The sequence below is a fragment of the Phaenicophaeus curvirostris genome, chromosome 1 (genome assembly GCF_032191515.1).
Source record: "Phaenicophaeus curvirostris isolate KB17595 chromosome 1, BPBGC_Pcur_1.0, whole genome shotgun sequence".
NCBI lineage: Eukaryota > Metazoa > Chordata > Aves > Cuculiformes > Cuculidae > Phaenicophaeus > Phaenicophaeus curvirostris.
The window spans coordinates 22,675,588-22,693,369 of NC_091392.1; the positions used below are offsets into that span (position 1 = coordinate 22,675,588).

The 17,782-nt window shown below is 43.1% G+C and overlaps 1 protein-coding gene across 1 annotated transcript; it reads left to right on the plus strand.

Moving 5' to 3' along the window:
• Positions 1-3,787: 3,787 nt before the first annotated feature.
• GPR37 (G protein-coupled receptor 37) lies at positions 3,788-17,331 on the plus strand. Its single transcript, XM_069850450.1, has 2 exons — positions 3,788-4,348; positions 14,353-17,331. Exons 1-2 carry the CDS (start codon positions 3,788-3,790, stop codon positions 15,169-15,171), a joined length of 1,380 nt encoding a protein of 459 aa, XP_069706551.1. The 3' UTR covers positions 15,172-17,331.
• The last annotated feature ends 451 nt before the right edge of the window (positions 17,332-17,782 follow it).

The following is a 17,782-nucleotide window of genomic DNA, read 5'->3' on the forward strand; positions in this document are numbered from 1 at the left end:
ACAGCCTTCAGACACTAACTTTCAGCATTTAAAAGGGCAGTAAGAGCAAACAGAGAACTATCATAATGGCAAATTAACTATTTCTAAAGCCAACAAAAAAAAAGAACCTTTTAAGACTGGTAGAATTAGGTAATTATGGGAATATACCTAACTCTACACAAAACTACTACCTCAGTAAGATGAGAAACCTCTAGGAAACATCATTCCTTTGATTCCCTTTGATGTAAACGTTTCAACAAGACAAATGAGCAGAAGAATACTCCCATCATGCCTATGGAAATAAAAAAAGCTCTTCCATTCCAAGCAGGGTGGTTATACAGCTACAAGCTACAACATCTGATTTTATTTTTTTTCCATGTGCTGTTTTTTACAATAAGACAAATACTTAAGGAAGTAAGAGAAATGTGACAAAATGTTAGGAAAGAATAATAATTTACGAGAGCTTTTCCTGCTCAGAGATCAATTCTCTCTATTATAAAGCAGGTGGAATGACAACACTGGAAAAACCTATGCACAACTTGGTTCTTATCTCACCATTAAAGGTTCAGTGACGTAAACCAAACACTGCTTAACCTTCCTCTTTGTGAACCATATTTCTTGCTGAAGCGTGCACAAGGGCAATATGTCTGCTAACTGCTGTCTGCTCCTTCCATATGAAAGCCAGAAGCAGTATTCCTCAGTATCTTTAAGAAGAAGCAGTGAATTTATCATATCTGTTTGTAATACGCTTTGGGACTCTTCAGGGAGAAAGGTGCAGTAAATGTAAGCTCATTATCATCATTAACTCCTTTTATACACCAGCTGAGCTCAGAAGAAACAAATCGGAGAAAAATACAAGTAAAAGAAAAGCAAAACATATTTACCATTCTCTTCTTTTCCTGGTAGGTTTTGGGTTTTTATTAATATGATCTTTATTAGAAAAAGATTATTATTTATTAGTAAGTCTTAAAATTAGCTCAATCATTTCACTCCATGAGATGACGCTTAAAATGCTAAAGAATAAAACAGCTTGACTTACATATATTAAGGAATATTCAACACAGCATGCCTAACTTCTTACACTTGTTTTGACAAGCTCAGAAACACCTTAATCTTTCCACAATCACATTTCACCTCCATGTAGGAGAGAATGGCTTCAGGAAAAGTAAGAGCTTTCCTTTTGTCCTGTTTGTGTGTTTTCCAGGTAACCATCATAGCCAGGGGAATGACACTACACTCAGATTTGAATGGGAAAAGAGTCACTAATTTTAGCCATTGAATGGTCAGCAAGACGAGCCTAGTCATTATCTGCACTCCTTTCTGCCTTTCTTTCTGCTGACTAGCAAATTCATGCAACTGTGTTTTTACAAATAAACAATAATTAACAATTCATACAAAAGGATTGTTTTTTACACTACAGCTTCATTGAACCCCCTTGTGGAAAAGTGGTAGTAATTTTGTTTCTATTAATGTATCTGATAGATTGTGGGAGTTTTTTTGCATGCACGCAATGTGTATTATCTGTTACTGTAGATTAACATGGTTTTCTTTGTTGATAATTAATACAAAAAAACCCCACCATAGTCCCTAAAACAGTGAGATCTGGTGGTTTTCACCAAATTTCTGATCTTTACTGCAAATGGTTTAAGTTGGGAGGGGGAAGAATACTCAAACTACTGGGTGGGAAAAGTTTAAAACTTTTAAAACTGTTGGGAACAAGCTACACTAAAACTCTTAAAAGTGGAAACAAGGGCAATACAGGATCCTTAAGGCTACTCCAAGTGGAGCGTTTATTGCATCCAACTTTAATAAGCTGTCACCTGAATTAAATAAAAAAAAAGAGAAACAAGGAGAAAGACCTGTGAAGTTTATCTGACTGTACACAGCCAATAAATTAAACTACACATGAATGTTCAATATAGGAAAAAAACATAGACCTGCCTCTTCAGGCACTGAAAACACTTGGAGATGCTTCTGGTGCTGTTCAGCTGTGGGGGTTATATTTAGAACACCATGTCCTTCAATGGCACCCATGTGATTCATGTTGTACTCTCACAGAATCATACAATAGTCCGGGTTGGAAGGGACCTTAAAGATCATCTAGTTCGAAACCACCACCATGGGCAGGGACACTAGATCAGGCTGCCCAAGGCCCCATCCAACCCAAGTCCTTCTCTGCAGGGCTGCTCCCAATCACATCATCCCCCATCCTGTCTTGAAACCATGGATTGCCCTGACCCAGGTGTAGGACCTTTCACTTGGCCTTGTTTAACGTTGCCCAGGTAGACAAGGCCAATGGCATCTTGGCTTGTATCAGAAATGGCGTGACCAGCAGGTCCAGGGAGGTTATTCTGCCCCTGTACTCGGCACTGGTGAGACCGCTCCTCGAATCCTGTGTTCAGTTCTGGGCCCCTCACCACAAGAAGGATGTTGAGGCTCTGGAGCGAGTCCAGAGAAGAGCAACGAAGCCGGTTAAGGGGCTGGAGAATAAGTCTTATAAGGAGCGGCTGAGAGAGCTGGGGTTGTTTAGCCTGGAGAAGAGGAGGCTGAGGGGTGACCTCATTGCTCTCTACAACTACCTGAAAGGAGGTTGTAGAGAGGAGGGTGCTGGCCTCCTCTTCCAAGTGACAGGGGACACGGGACAAGGGGCAATGGCCTCAAGCTGCGCCAGGGGAGGTTTATACTGGATATTAGATTTTTTTTTTTTCCCAGAAAGGGTCATTGTGCACTGGAACAGGCTGCCCAGGGAGGTGGTTGAGTCACCATCACTGGATGTGTTTAAGAGACAGGTAGAAGAGGTGCTCAGGGACACGGTTTACTGTCAGATAGGAATGGTTGGACCCGACGATCCAGTGGGTCTTTTCCAACTTGATGATTCTGACACTATGACTCCCGAGCGACGACCCCTTTCTCCTCCCAGCCGTGCCCTCTCCCGTTTACAGCCCGGCGCCCTCGCGAGCTGGCAAATCCTCTCTTCTCCTTCCACCCGGACGCCGGCAGCCTCCCCCTCACCTCCCGCCGCCCCGGAGCGAGGCGCTCCGCTCGCCCGCCGCCGCGGACCCCGAGCGCTGGGGACGAGCCGGCAGCCCGCAGGGACGCGGGGAAGCGGCTCCTCTAAGCGCACCCCCAGCCGGGGAGGCTGCGGGAGGGCGGGCGGCGCCCGAGGGGTCCCCGCCGCCTCCCCTGCCGGGCGGCGGATCAGCCCCGCGGCGCCGCCGGGCGGCGCTTGCGCACTGCGGGACCGCGGCGCCGCTCGCCCGCCTCCCCGGAGCCGAGCGGGGCTGCGCCGAGCCGAGCCGGAGCGGAGCCCGCCGCGCCGCTGCCGCCGCTCGGGGGGGTCGGGAGGAGCGGCCCGAGGGCTCCGTCCCGCCCGGCGCCAACTTCGCCGCCTCGCGCCCGTCCGAGCCGCGGCGCGGGGATCAACCGCGGCGAGAGTTTCGCGAAGCGCTCCAAGCGCCCCGCGCCGCGCGCGGCGACCCGTCCCCTCCGAGGGCGCGGGAGGAGGAGGGCTGGGTCCCGGCGTTCGTCCGGAGAGGGGAGGCGTCTTCCAGCAGGGAGCTCCACGCCCCGGGGCGATGCGGAGGGGCAGCGCGCGGCCGGGGCCGCCGGCGGGGAGGCAGCGGTCCCGGGAGAGGGCGGAGCGCCGGAGGGGGGTCCTCCCGGCGCCGCGCTCGCTACATTAACTCGGCGCGTCGGAGACGGCGACACAACTTTGCGAGCCCGGCCCGGAGGGGCATGTCTCCCGCTCCCAGCCCCGGCGAGCGGGGCGGCCGCCGCCGCCGCCTCTGAGCCCCGGCGCGTCCCCGTCATGCGGCCCCTCGGCGCTCCCCTCGCCCTGCTCTGCCAGCTGCTGGGCGCCTGGGCCGCCTGCGCCCCGGCCCCCGCCGCGCCCGCCGGGCTCACGGCGCCCTCCTCGCCGCCCCTCGCCCGCGCGGCCGCGGCGCCGGAGCCGGGCGGCAGCTGCGGGGCGGCGGGCGCCGGGCGGCGGCGGGCGCGGAGCGGGGACGGCGCGGGGGGCGCGCCCCGCTGGCTGCCCCTGAACGGCTCGGCCGGCGGCGGCAACGGCACGGGGCGCCGCGCCCGCCTCCGCAACCCCTTCTACCCGCTGACCGAGGAGTCGTACGGCGCCTACGCCGTGATGTGCCTCTCGGTGGTGATCTTCGGCATCGGCATCATGGGCAACATGGCAGTGATGTGCATCGTCTGCCACAACTACTACATGCGGAGCATCTCCAACTCCCTGCTGGCCAACCTGGCCTTCTGGGACTTCCTCATCGTCTTCTTCTGCCTGCCGCTGGTCATCTTCCAAGAGCTCACCAAGAAGTGGCTCCTAGAAGACTTCTCCTGCAAGATCGTCCCGTACATCGAGGTAATGGCTGTGGGTAGCGATGCGCGGGGCCGTGCGCCTTAGAGTCATTGAATCGTCAGGTTGGAGAAGACCCGCCGGATCATCGAGTCCAACCGTTCCTATCTGACACTAAACCGTGTCCCTGAGCACCTGTCTACTCGTCTTTTAAACACCTCTAGGGATGGTGACTCAACCACCTCCTCGGGCAGCCTGTTCCAGTACCCGATGACCCTTTCTGTGAATTTTTTTTTTCCTGATACTCAGTCTCAACCTCCCCTGATGGAGCTTGATGCCATTCCCCCGTGTCCTGTCCCCTGTCACTTGGGAGAAGAGGCCAGATCCTCTCCTCTCCTTTCAGGTAGTTGTAGAGAGCAATGAGGTCTCCCCTCAGCCTCCTCTTCTCCAGGCTAAACAACCGGAGCTCTCTCAGCCTTTCCTCATAAGGCCTGTTCTCCAGCCCCTTCACCAGCCTCGTTGCTCCTCTCTGCACCCGCTCCAGAGCCTCAACATCCTTCTTGCAGCGAGGAGCCCCGAGCGCAGCCCCCGCCCGGCCGCCGCTTCTCCACCGCCGCCGCTGGTGTCGCCGCTGCCCGCACGGGGACCCACACGGCGAGTTGCGGGTTTGCCGAGCGCTCCTGCGGCGGAGCGGGGTCCCGGAGCAGAGCGGGGTCCCGGTCCGGCCCCGCGGGGACGCGCGGAGGCTCTGGACGCGTCGAGTCCAGCAGCATCGGGATTTCTGTATCATTTCTGTATCCTCAGACTGCGCGCAGCCCTCCACTCGCGCGAGTTCTGCCAAACTTTCCTTGCTCCGTATGGTCCGGAAAGGCGAAGGATCCTCTCTCATTTAAATTGCAAGTTTATGCTTTTGGGTTTTTTTTCCTAAAGTGAAGTCATTCGGGGAAGTGGAAGGAGAGGGTGACTCTGTAAGAAGGCGATTGTAAAAAAGGACCATTGGTGTGATTTATGTGCTCTTGGTATATACTTCAGTGTACAAATCTCACACTTAAAATATTTGGCTTATCTTAAAAAAAAAAAAAAAAGAAAAGCTACCCCAGCCCCGTTGTAATGGCAGCTTTTTGGCACTTATTCGGAGGCTCTGGCAGAGAAACTCTCAGCCAGCTGGCCAGCGTCCTGCCAGCAGCTTTCAGGTCGTCCCCTTTATTTATTTACTGGAACTGAACACTGAGGCTTGTTGGTCGGGTGGTAGCCCAGCATTCTGGCTGGCTCCGCTGTATTCCCAAAACCTTATGTTCAACGTTACTCTGTAGCTGAAAGCTGAGGAAACAGTTTGATTCTCTCATGCTAAGAATGGGATACTAAGAAAAGGAAAAGAAAAGAAAAGAAAACCCAACTTGCTATCAGTGGACAGTATATCAGTTTCAACAGCACATTGGTGCACAGAGTGCACGATAGTACGTAATTAGCTGATCATTTTTTAAAATTTGTTTATAAGGATGTATGGTGTGTGTGGCCCCTAAATTACCGTTACGTCTTTGGTGCGTGATACACTTTTTTACTGGTGGTATTGGACAAAGGGTGGAGCTGTGCTATGCTTCAAGGCCACTAGTACACCAGTACATTTGAAAAACTCTGAGTACACTTAATGGAGTTGCGTTTAAGAAGACAGGGATGAGTAAATACATATGTGTTGAGAAAGCTATGGTACTAGGAGCTTTTAAATGTTTGGAATTGGCTTCTGGGGCTACTGTATTAACTAATAAATAATACTGTTTCAGTTAAAGTGTAAGCATTTCAATTAAAGTAGCTAGGGTAGTGTTAGTGTTTTCAGGACTTTCCTAATCTTTTTTTTTGGTGAATCCACATACAAAATAGAAATTATTATTCTTGATGCTGATTCTAATTAAAGATCAGTAATTGAAATTATTTGCAAAGTCACGCTGTTCTTTAGTTTGTGGTATGAAGCTTTAGGCACTAAGGAGTTTGTCAGACTGGAAGCAGATGAAATGTAGTTGGCAAAATTCAGAACTGTAATCCTGAAAAACGTTCAGCTGCTGTTATCAGCAGCCGTTTATACTTTAATGATGCCTTATTTTTTTCACTTTAAAGTTCTGTAGGTGTCTAGAGTTGAACTCTTAGTCAAGGACTGGCACCAATCTAATAATGATAGACAAGTCACATTTTAAATGTAACTCAAGCATGCTTTATCTTGTGTTTGAAGGTTTCAAGTGGTCCCAGTGAGGAACCTTGAGTTTTCCTAGTTTAGTCTCTTGTGGCCAATTGTTTTAAATTTGTGCTGTTTAATGGATATTGTGCAGAATTTCAACAAAGCATCTGTTGCCAGTGATAACACATACGCGCAGAGTTTGGGGAAAATGTTTTATTATATCTTCAAGCGCATTTGTATAGGTAAATGTTGAGCTTCCATCAGTGGAAGGTCTCCACTCTATTTAAATTAAAGGGCAGTTTTCACATACCTAATAAAGATCTGCTGTGACCAAGTATATTAAGCAGTCATTTCAGCCATATATTGTATCACAGTTTGGTCACTTCTAACTACCTTTTAAAACTATATCATGGCTATGCTTGCCTAAAGAAGTCTGTGTATATGGCTTGAGGAAGAAAGTGAGTAAATTAATTCTCTGCTTCTCATGAAGTCTTTAGGTGGTTGCTAGAAGTAGATGAAATTATCTCCACCAAGAACTTCACTTGACCCTGGTGATGGCACTGTCCTGGAGGAGCAGTTCTGAATGCACTAAGAGAACTGAGAACAACTGGGGCAGTTACTTTGCCCATAAGGATATGCAGAGATGTGTTTCTGCTTTGCAGCTGTGACCCTATGCTCAGCAGTTCTTAAAATTTTGCCCTATTTTCTGCAGATGATTCAGAAGTCTAGCTTTGGGCGTGCATGTCTGAACTGTTTACCTTGACATGCACTGTGCTTATGTGTATGTTGTCTTCCGTATATAATACTTTTCTCAGTATTGCTCAGAGTCAGGAGATAAGAGATAAAGAGTTTCATGAGCTCTGCCAGTGTTGAAAACTTTTTGTTTAAGCACAGTCAGTCTTTTAAGGAGAAGAAGCAAAACCCAAAATAGAACAATATAGTTCCTGCTCTCCTTTTTGTAGAATTATGGTAGGCTTTCATAGAGAGCAGCATTTTTACCGTGCTTCGAAGTATTTCACAGTTTTTAAATGTAACAGACCAGTGAAGTAGCATTTTTGGGTTTCATGTTAATGCTGGAAGGCTGTAGTGAAGAGGTTGCTTAAGTAAGTTGTTTAGGGCCTAGAGCAGCTTGCTCAAGGTAATAAATGATTTGTGTCAGCTAAGACTAGAAACTATCTTTTGGGCTTTAAAAGGAAGCTAGCTTAAAGTGTATGGATTCTGCTCTTGGAGGTTACACTGGAAGCTTGATGGGTTTGAGAGAGGTCATTGGAAGTAGGCGTCACTTTCTATACCTGCAGACTGAGACAAGCTACTTACAGTGGAGTAAGGATTTAGAACTGGGGGAGGGTCTAGAATGAAGGTTGATAGAGGCTGATTTACTGTCCTCTGCAGTCCAACATGAAGCAAGAAGCTGCCCCGGCCGGTGATGCAGCTCAGCCCTGCACTCAGTGCTAATAAACAGGATGCTCCCTGTCTTTCTCATACCACCCACAAATTAAAATACAAAGTTTGTCATGTCCTCATCTGGACCATGTCGTGCTTACAAGGCTGACTCTACTCTGGAGCAGGCTGACAGTGAAAGGCAGTGCATGTCTCTGCATGTGTTTTTGGCAATCAATATGTGGCATCACTGCTGTTTCTTGTGAGTAAATTCCAGCTCAGGAAAGCTATCACAATTAGTATTCTTAGTGGAAAGCGTAAGGATTCGTTTGGCCTGGAATACGAATTACTCTCTTTCCCTGGAGCTGACCTTCCAGGGCAATTTGAGGTGAGGATTTTTTTCCTTTTTCTCTCTTTTACTTGGTGGAAGGCACAAAGAAAGCGGTTGTTCTCTGCCTGTTAAAGCTGTCTGAAGAAATCTTATTTAAGTTTCACTTTAGGGAAGCAACACTTTTTAATTGGAGTTTTTAGAAGCTGTGTATTATCTCTCTTTTCTGTGTCTTGTGCTGTGCTGCATCTTTTTTGTGTCTCTGCTTTGACCCTAGTCAGAGGCAAGCTCCTGAACCTCCAGTAAGTCCTCCAGGTCATAGGCAAAGATCCTCAGAGAGGTTTGTGGTTTCAAAGCTTTATACTGGAGGTTTTCTAGGGCAGTGGCTACATGTGTGTTTTGCTGAGCAAGGTATCTTCGTCCCTTATCACACATTAAATAATTATTTAAAACAGAAGTGTTAATATGTCTCTGCCCTTTAGGTGTTTACAGCACGATGATGGTAACTGCCATGTTGACTGTCCTGTCAGTCTTTCTTTCCTTTTCAAACCCTGCCCTTAAGGGTTTATAAGTTGTCCATAAAAATCTGCTTTGGGCTTAAACTTTCCATGTCGCATTTCAGCATGGAAATGAATTTGTGTCAGACCGGGTTTAAAATTGGGTCATTAATATTTGAGTTACATACGTGTGGAGAAAAAAAAGGACGTGGCACCATTGACTCTACTCTTAGTACTGGGATGTCATTTTTCCATATGACAGGATTTTTCCTGCAAAGAAAGTAAAAGCAGATTTTTAGCAGCAGTTCCATGTTGTTAATGTTAAGAATTAGTGCAGGAGCTCCTTGTGTAGCATGATGAGATTTTGATTCTCCATGGAGAATGGTGCTTATTAATTTTTTTTAAAAAAGATAAAATAAAAGTAAATTTAATTCACTTATATGGTGGTATGGTAGATTGCAAACAGGAAAATGAACAAAAATTGAATCCTTTTGGTTTGTGATTTTTTTTTTCAAACCCTCTGGATAAGCGTATGGTGTACTAATGCGTATGTCCAGTGCCCTGATGATTTGTTTGGCTTTTGATTCCAGCAGTATTCGTGAACAGCTCTTGGAAGTTGATTCTGAACATTATTAGTCTTAGGATATACAGAAAGATAAGAAAAGCACACGTGCTCTGTATCTGTCTGTTATGAATGTTAATATTACTACAAAAGAAACAAATGTACTGTACCCATTGTTCCATGTGTATAGGACAGCTCCATGTTAGTAGTTTCCTGAATTACCATCCTGTCTTTCCAATAATTAAGGCAACATAGATTTTCATGTAGCATGCTTAAGCTGATTGCTAATGTCAGAGCGGTACACTGGCCTCAGTACTCCTTAGATATTGAATTACTTCTGCCACACCATAGGAGTGTTTTGGCTGAGTGACCTTTACCTATTTTAAAGCACCTTTACCTATTTTAAAGCACAAAGTCAATAATGTTTAGTAGCATTTCATGTAAGGAATATAGAGATATTGTTTTTGTCTATTTTTGTTATTTCATAGTAGTGACCGTCATTTTGTTTAGTTGTTTGTTTGGGTTTTTTTTAATTGAAAGAACAATAACTAGAAATCTAGATGCATTTAAACAATTAAATAAAGAAGCTCTATGTTATCAACATAAAATATATTACATCTTTGAAAATCCAACTTCAGCTGGTAGAAGCAGCCACTTCTTATAACTCCTTTATTTTATCTTGTTCCATATAAACTCAGTCTACGTTGTAGACTCTCACTCCTTAAGAAGGCGTGCTCTAAAACATGACGCCTGGGTTGATGAATGGTCTCTCTCATTTCCAGCCTTGAGTTTCTTATGGCTGGTTGATTCCCATTCTGTTATATTCACTGTCCTTCAGTTTAAGTAACTTTTGTAACTTTTTGATAGACTACTTTATGGATAGCAGCAATACCACTTCTTAGCCTTCATCTTACTCGACTGAGTGAGCCAACCTCTCTCTCATGTTTCTTCACAGAATCTGGTCTTTGTTGACCTTTGCACCCAAGTCACCTTCTCTGATCTCATTTCTGGTTTTGTTTTTTTTAACTTTATCTAGCCAAACAGTTATTAGTAAGAGAGAATTCGGAGTCTTATTTCCAGTGGCATCGCTCACTCAGCTACACCTGCACTACTTCCCTGGTCATCCACAGACTCTACTCCTAGAAGCCAGGGCCAAAAGCTGTGGGACCACAGCCAGGAGTAAAAGTAGGACAGGCCAGGGAAGGCCTGGGAATGTTTCAGTAATTGTTAAAGTTCATGAAAGAGGAATGGGTTTGTTGGAGGGACGGAGAGGAGAACTGATGCAATTAAGATGAGCATTTCATGAGTTTACTCTTGTTCCCTCTGACCCTAGTTACCTAAATGAGTTTTGACACAGTTTTCTAACAGCAGGTGAGCTAATGATCAAAGATTTATGCCGTGTCTTGAAGGAGCATCACAGCGCCCACTAACATCCCTGTCAATGCTTTTAAAGAACCAACAGTATGAAGAGATTCTGTTGTAACAAGTGTCTTCTTTTGTGTGTGTGTGTGTGTACTATAGCTGGTAATCCCTTCAGCAGGAATTCTCTCCCCAAATAGTGTGGGCACCTTCTCAAAGCAAGGGTTACTTCACCACCTCCTCAAAGCAGTTCAGTTGTTGTTCAGTTAGAAACTTGGGGACTTTTCCGATATAATCTAGTAAAAGAAACATATAAACTGGTGTTATCCTGAATGTCTAGAGACTGAAGGGGAATCTTCATAGGGACTGTAGGGAGATAATTCAGACATGTAAGTGGTGATCAAAAGCTACTAGGCCTGATTCACCCTTGCCTTGCCTCATTTCCTGCCAGGTTATTGGAATTAAGACAGCAACAGCATATCAGAAACTCAGCTGTTACAACTAGAAAAGCACCATTAAACTCCATGCAGCTTCACACCACTTTAGGATCTGTTAATTTGTCCTTCACCTACTCCCCATCAAATAAGTTATCTTTATTCTGTAGTTATTTCAGGGCAGTGTAACAGGTTAAGAAGGAAACTTTTCTCTTTCTTCCACATTTTCAGCTTAACCTTAATTGTTAGTATAACTGGTATGAAGAAACGCTCCTAAATGAAATTGTGTGAGTGTGCAGAATAATATCCCAGTTCTCACCCACATAGATTGTGAGCAGCACCCATTGATTTTGTTGGCTATTACTCATAGTCTGCTATGTGGGGTAAGTAATGAGACCCTTAAATTGCTATGCTGACTTTAAGCAAGTCAGCTGGAATGAATCCCTGTTCATCTGCTTGGGAGTGTTGTTTGCTTTTTGCAAGCTTTTCCATGGCACTGCTAACCCCGTTAATATACAGAAAACAGAAAACCATTCACTGTTCCAGGGAAACACTGGCTTTGTTCAGCTTGTTTCATCAGTGAATCCAAGGGAGAGTTTTCAAAGCTGACTTCCACTGTTCTTAGTTGTTTCCTCTTGCTCTGTTTCACTGTCTTAAACCTCCAAGTTGTTGGCCAATTAATGTGACATGAGCCCCGTAGGTTACGTTTGTTCATGGTAGACATGTCTTCTTTCATTAGTCCAGCCATAGCAGCTGCAGAGTTTTAATGTCTTAGCAGCTGTATTTGCAGCCTGTTTGTATTTGCAGCCTTAGCTGCCTGTTTGCAGTGAAACAGTGAAGTAATAAAAGTGTGCACCTTGCAGGGGGGTGGGGAGATGCTCACTTAAAAGCTGAGAAGGAAAATGTTAATGTACAAAACCTCGTATTTTCTTCTCTTCTACTTATTTTTATTTCAATTGCTATTCATTCCTGAGTCTCAGTTATTTCTCTGTCTCCCTTAATTGTAGAGAACTGAGTCATGCCCCTTTTGTTATTCCTGTTGGATGTTCTAGTTAGAGATTTCGCTGTCACTCTAAGGAATTTGAAGACTGCACACACATTTAAATGTTTTGGAAACAAAGTCTCTTGTCTTGAATTTAAAATTGACTCTCAGCAGTGATACGTGAAAATTATCTTTCATTAGCTAAATTTATCGCTGTTCATTAAAATTTTCCTGTAACTAATTTTTCTTTAATTGTTTGCTATGGGTTTGTTTTTTTTTTTCTTTCTGTATTTACCAAGCTTGTCAGACAGTTTAACTTCATAAATCAATTGGTTTACCTGTTAAATATGTTTACAGTACTGCTTTGTCATCATTAAATATTCCTGCAAGTTAATTAGTAAGAGATTGCATCTTACCCATCCCATCTTTTAGGAAGCTGCTGCACAACATTCCCCAACTAAACCAATGCCTGACAGTTCTGATCCCTAGTGCCTAATATTTTTTCAGTGATACTCAATTTTAGTAATCTGATATGGCCATTAAATATTGAAGGCCAAAATTAATGATGCACTTAATACAATTATGCACAATTATATATGTGTCTTTGCAGAACTTTTTACCAGAGATACATCAGCGGAAATATTTCAAAATTAAGGTGGAAACCAGAAAATGTTTTTCAAAATCTATGTGCATGAAATTTAAATATTTCACTGTCTATAAAATTTGGATAAGCAAAATTATAGTGAACTACCTAATATTACCCTAGATTTCCCAGTTAATTGCACAGACATATGGTTTATTCATGATAAAAGTAAGAAGTCCTTACATTTCTTACAAATATTATTTAACAGTTTATTTTCTTTTGCAACAACATGTTTTCAGCATAACACAAGCATGTAAACGCAAGAAAATAAATTAATTTGAATGCAACAGAGCACCTAATCTTTTTCCAATTGAAGGTAATGGGAGTTCTGCTTTGAATTTGATCTCAAGTTGAATTTATTGAAAATAGGATTAAGCCAAAATGTGTATAGTCTCCTTCCAAATTTATTTTTAGGAAATATAATTATAAACAGGATAAAATGGTAGGAAATTATGTTTCATGACAGTGTAAGATTTCTATTCATGCATAAAATGATGGTTATTAAAGCTAGAGAACATATGCATTGCTCTGTGCTTGCTCCTTACAGTACGTAATTGAGAGCTCTGTCCAATCCATCTTTAAATCATTTAAACAACAACATTTCTGCCATTTCTTCTGGCCTGCAGTACACTCTCCCAGAGGATGTTTCCTATGAAATTAAGCCTAGATTTTCCTGCCAATTTTTTTCAAAATTAAATGTTGAAGATAAATTATTAAAGCATAACTATTATAGTGAAGGTTGGTTTTGCACAGGCTCTAGAAATCTGAAGATTTCATGTGCAATGTCTGTGAACTCACAGAACAAGATGATGTAATCTGCCTACACCTCATCTAAATTTCACTTAAAAGACTAAGTTCACAAAAGCAGTTATTAGACCCTACTGCATTCAGTAGATGTCTAATCCATGGGGTTCCTAAATTTCAAAGGTATTGATGTTATGAAGCCCCACATGCTTGATGGACGTGAGATTTGAGCATAAGTTCATGCTTCTGCTGAAAGAAAACTCTCCTGTCTCTCCTGTCTGTTCCAACCCCTGTGGTGGAACTGATCTTTCTGAAAAACATTTGCTAGAAAAATGAGATGGGGGGGAAAAGGTGTTTAGTTTTATGTATTGGTTGGTTCATCAGTTGTTTTTTTTCCACTCAGTGTTGCAGACATGCTTGCATGTGCCTTTAGGAGAGCATGACACCAAGCTGAAATAAATACTTGTAGGCAGAAAAACAGAAGGCTGTACTCTTTTGGCATGCATCCTGGATGATAGTTCAGCGAACACTGGAAGCTGAGTTCTGTCTGTGATGTTTCTTTTGATGGTGCTTAGCACTACAGTGCTTAGTTGTCTTCTACCCTGAGACTCCTAAACAAAGTTTTCCTTTGCGTATGTCAGTCAAGGGGCTAGACTTGACTGGTGTGTCAGGGTACAAACAGAGCTCTCTAACTATAGACCTTTTGTAGATAACAGATCAATGGTATGGGCCTTCATCCAACAGACTGTAAATTAGTTCTCTCTTCAACCAGAGTGAGTTCAGTCCTTCATCTTCTGTCTCTAAGACAGGGGACCAGGGACTTTTGAAGGAGAGGAAGTTTTCCCACTCTCCACTGAATAATGGATTGTACTCTTGTAACTGTATGTTTAGCACCCCCCCCACACTTTTTCTTTCCTGTTTTTTTTCAGACAGCAATTATATTAACTTGCACTCCTTTTTCTCCTCGCCAGGTAGCCTCTCTCGGAGTCACCACATTCACACTGTGTGCCCTCTGCATCGACCGATTTCGTGCCGCCACCAATGTGCAGATGTATTACGAGATGATCGAAAACTGCACCTCGACAACGGCCAAGCTGGCTGTCATCTGGGTGGGCGCTCTGCTGCTGGCCCTGCCAGAGGTTGTGCTGCGCCAGCTGGCAAAGGAGGACCCTGAATACAGCGGCAGCCCGCCGGGGGAGCGCTGTGTGGTGAAGATATCCACCACGCTACCTGACACCATCTACGTGTTAGCTCTCACTTATGATGGGGCAAGACTCTGGTGGTACTTTGGCTGCTATTTTTGTTTGCCTACCCTTTTCACTATTACCTGCTCCCTGGTAACGGCAAGGAAGATCAGGAGGGCGGAAAAGGCTTGCACAAGGGGGAACAAGCGACAAATTCAGCTGGAAAGTCAAATGAACTGCACAGTGGTGGCCTTGACCATTTTATATGGGTTTTGCATCATTCCTGAAAACATTTGCAACATTGTGACTGCCTACATGTCCACGGGAGTCTCTCGGCAGACTATGGATCTCCTTCATCTCATTAGTCAGTTCCTTTTGTTCTTTAAGTCTTGTGTTACCCCAGTTCTCCTTTTCTGTCTCTGTAAACCTTTTAGCCGGGCCTTTATGGAGTGTTGCTGTTGCTGCTGTGATGAATGCATCCAGAAGTCTTCAACAGTGACAAGTGATGACAATGACAATGAATATACCACAGAACTGGAGCTCTCCCCCTTCAGTACCATCCGTCGTGAAATGTCCACTTTTGCCTCTGTGGGGACTCACTGTTAATTTACCTGAGGACTTTATTTCCTTTATCATTTTCTTCTTTCTCTTTTCATATTTTTCTATTTTTGGTTGGTTCCCCCCCACCCTTTTCTCTTCATATTTTTCTTCTTGAAGCAAAATGCAAAAGAAAAAAAAGATTATTGAAAACTACTCTGGAAACCAATCTGCATATTAAGAGCTGTAGTTTGGAAAATAATTTGTTTGGGTATTAAAATGAGAGAGAGAGAAGTAGAGCCAGCACTCAGTTTTAAATCATGAAATTTTGTATGGTGCTAGGATTTTCTTGTTTGAGGAGGAGAATCCTTATCAATCCACTTTTATTTAATTCCTTAGTATTTTTTTGATAATCACAGCAAAAAGATTATGTAGAGATTGTGGGTTTTGCAAGATGTTTCATGTAAAAGATGTTGTGGAAAGTATTTGAAGGTAGTTTTAATCTGATTACTGTACACTATTATGAGAGGAGTTGGACTTCAGAAAATATATAAACTAGCATAAAAATAAATGAGGTTTTATTTTTTAACTTCATTGTCAATCTGCATTTAACAAGGACACCTATAAGTAGTATTAAGTTCCTTTAATAAGTAAAAAAAATCTTTGCGTAAAGTAATTTAAATGTCCATATTTAATTTATCATTCATGTACTTACCTTTGGAGGCTATAATGGCAGTGTTTAAGGAAGATGGTTATAATGGTATTAGATTTACATATGTGGGGGGTTTTAATGTATATTACAAAGGCTCAATGTGCCTCTTTGAAAATTTCTTTCTTAACCAGCAGGTATACAAAACCTGAGTTATTTTGTACTTCTGATGAAGAAAGGTTTGCTTTCTCACTAAATTTTGTCTTGTGTGGTTTCAAAATCAAGGCTTTTTTTCCAATTTGATATTGGTTTTACATTGAAATTATGTTCTCAGTCTCTGTATGTATAGCTCCTACTGGCTTCAGTAAGAGTCCCATTCTTTTCCTAGAGGTTTGCTGACAATAAATGTGAGGGACTGAAACATGTGGAGAGTGAATTCCTTCTTTTTTAAAAGTATAAACACATTTGGACTCTTGGGGCTTGACCCAGGGCTCATTGCCACCAGTGGAAAGGTTTCCATCAATTTCAGAGGGCTTTGGATCAGATTGGCATCTCCTATTTATTCTGGGATATGTAGTATGAATATTAATCAGGGAGGCTCTGTCTACCGATTATAAATCATTATGCTCTCACAGAGACTGCTATTCACTAGCAGCTCACAGCTCTGAAGCTGTTTTTGAAAACCACAGTGTGTTTTGCTGATGGCTTCTTGCTGTCTGCAGTTATTAAAATGAGGGTATGTCAACACTACCAACAACAGTGAGATATAGTAAAATCTAAAGTTCTTATAAGCAAGCCAGGTGGGAGACTGGAAAGTGCCTATCTGTACCAGCAGAGCTTATGTGCCCCACTTCTTGGCTGAAATAAGCAGGCTCTTCTTGGCAGGCAAGCTGGCTCGTATTTACTTTGGGCAGCAGGCTGAAGTGTAGACACGTTAAGAAACTGAATTCATTAAAAGTTGCTTATATTTTAATACTAATTAAATAAGTAATACAATCGCAAGAGTAATTGCAGAAGTAAAATCACATGGATTTGTCCTTTGAAATTGATTGTAACTAATGTAGTCTTACTTCCCAATGTCTGCCTTTAAATATGTTAAAAACTTGCTGTAACTTCTGGATCAGAATCTATTTATCATTTGTAGATTCTTGACTTAATATGTTTAATCTTTGTACCTGCTTTGGGAAGCACTATTTCTTCTTTTTTCTTCACTATTTTAACCCATAACAATTTCAATTAAAAAGCACTTGAAATCAACTAATCTGAATATGAATCCGAATATATGTGCACTTGAGTTCTTTTTGTAATGTTTGAATCAGACATTGGGCCCTGCTTTAAGCACAGGCCTAAATTTAAATATTAGTTTCTGTTCAGGACTTTCTGGAATTTTAAAGACCTTTTGTAACATGGTTAATCACTTCTGAAGACAGGGGAACTGCCCCTTCTTTATAAACCCTTTATTGAATTCACATTGCTTGATTATATTCAGTACGCTATGAAAAGGATTAAAGAGAAAAGATGAAAACAAGGTTCCTCCCTGTGGCGCCTGTACTTCCTCAAATACATATTCCCATCTCTGCATTTTGATTCGTACTGGGGGGTTTTTAGGTGTCAGTTTATAGAAATGGGACTAAAACCTCCCTTTCTGTTCGTTGCTGAATTGTTTCTCCCAGCACCCTGTTCAGTCACAGCATAAACAGTGGCTTAAGCACCTGCAAAAAGATCAGCAGAATGGGAGGAATCTTTTTTTTTGTTTAAAAGAAAAGGAGATAGAGGAAATACTTAGGACTATTAAATGATCATGTTTTGCTAATTTAGGTGCAAGACTGCACCGATGCAGAAAAAGTTGCATTGCCTTGGATGATAGGTGCTTCCAGCTCTCCATTCTGCAGTGGGTAGTATACTCTCTGCTAAGGACTGATGCTTGCTCGCAGGTTGAATGCAAGCTCCCAGAGTGTTGCAGTTTTTTTCTCCGTTGAAACGTTTCCACAATATGTGGATAGCAATCCAACCGATGTGAGGCAGGAGTCG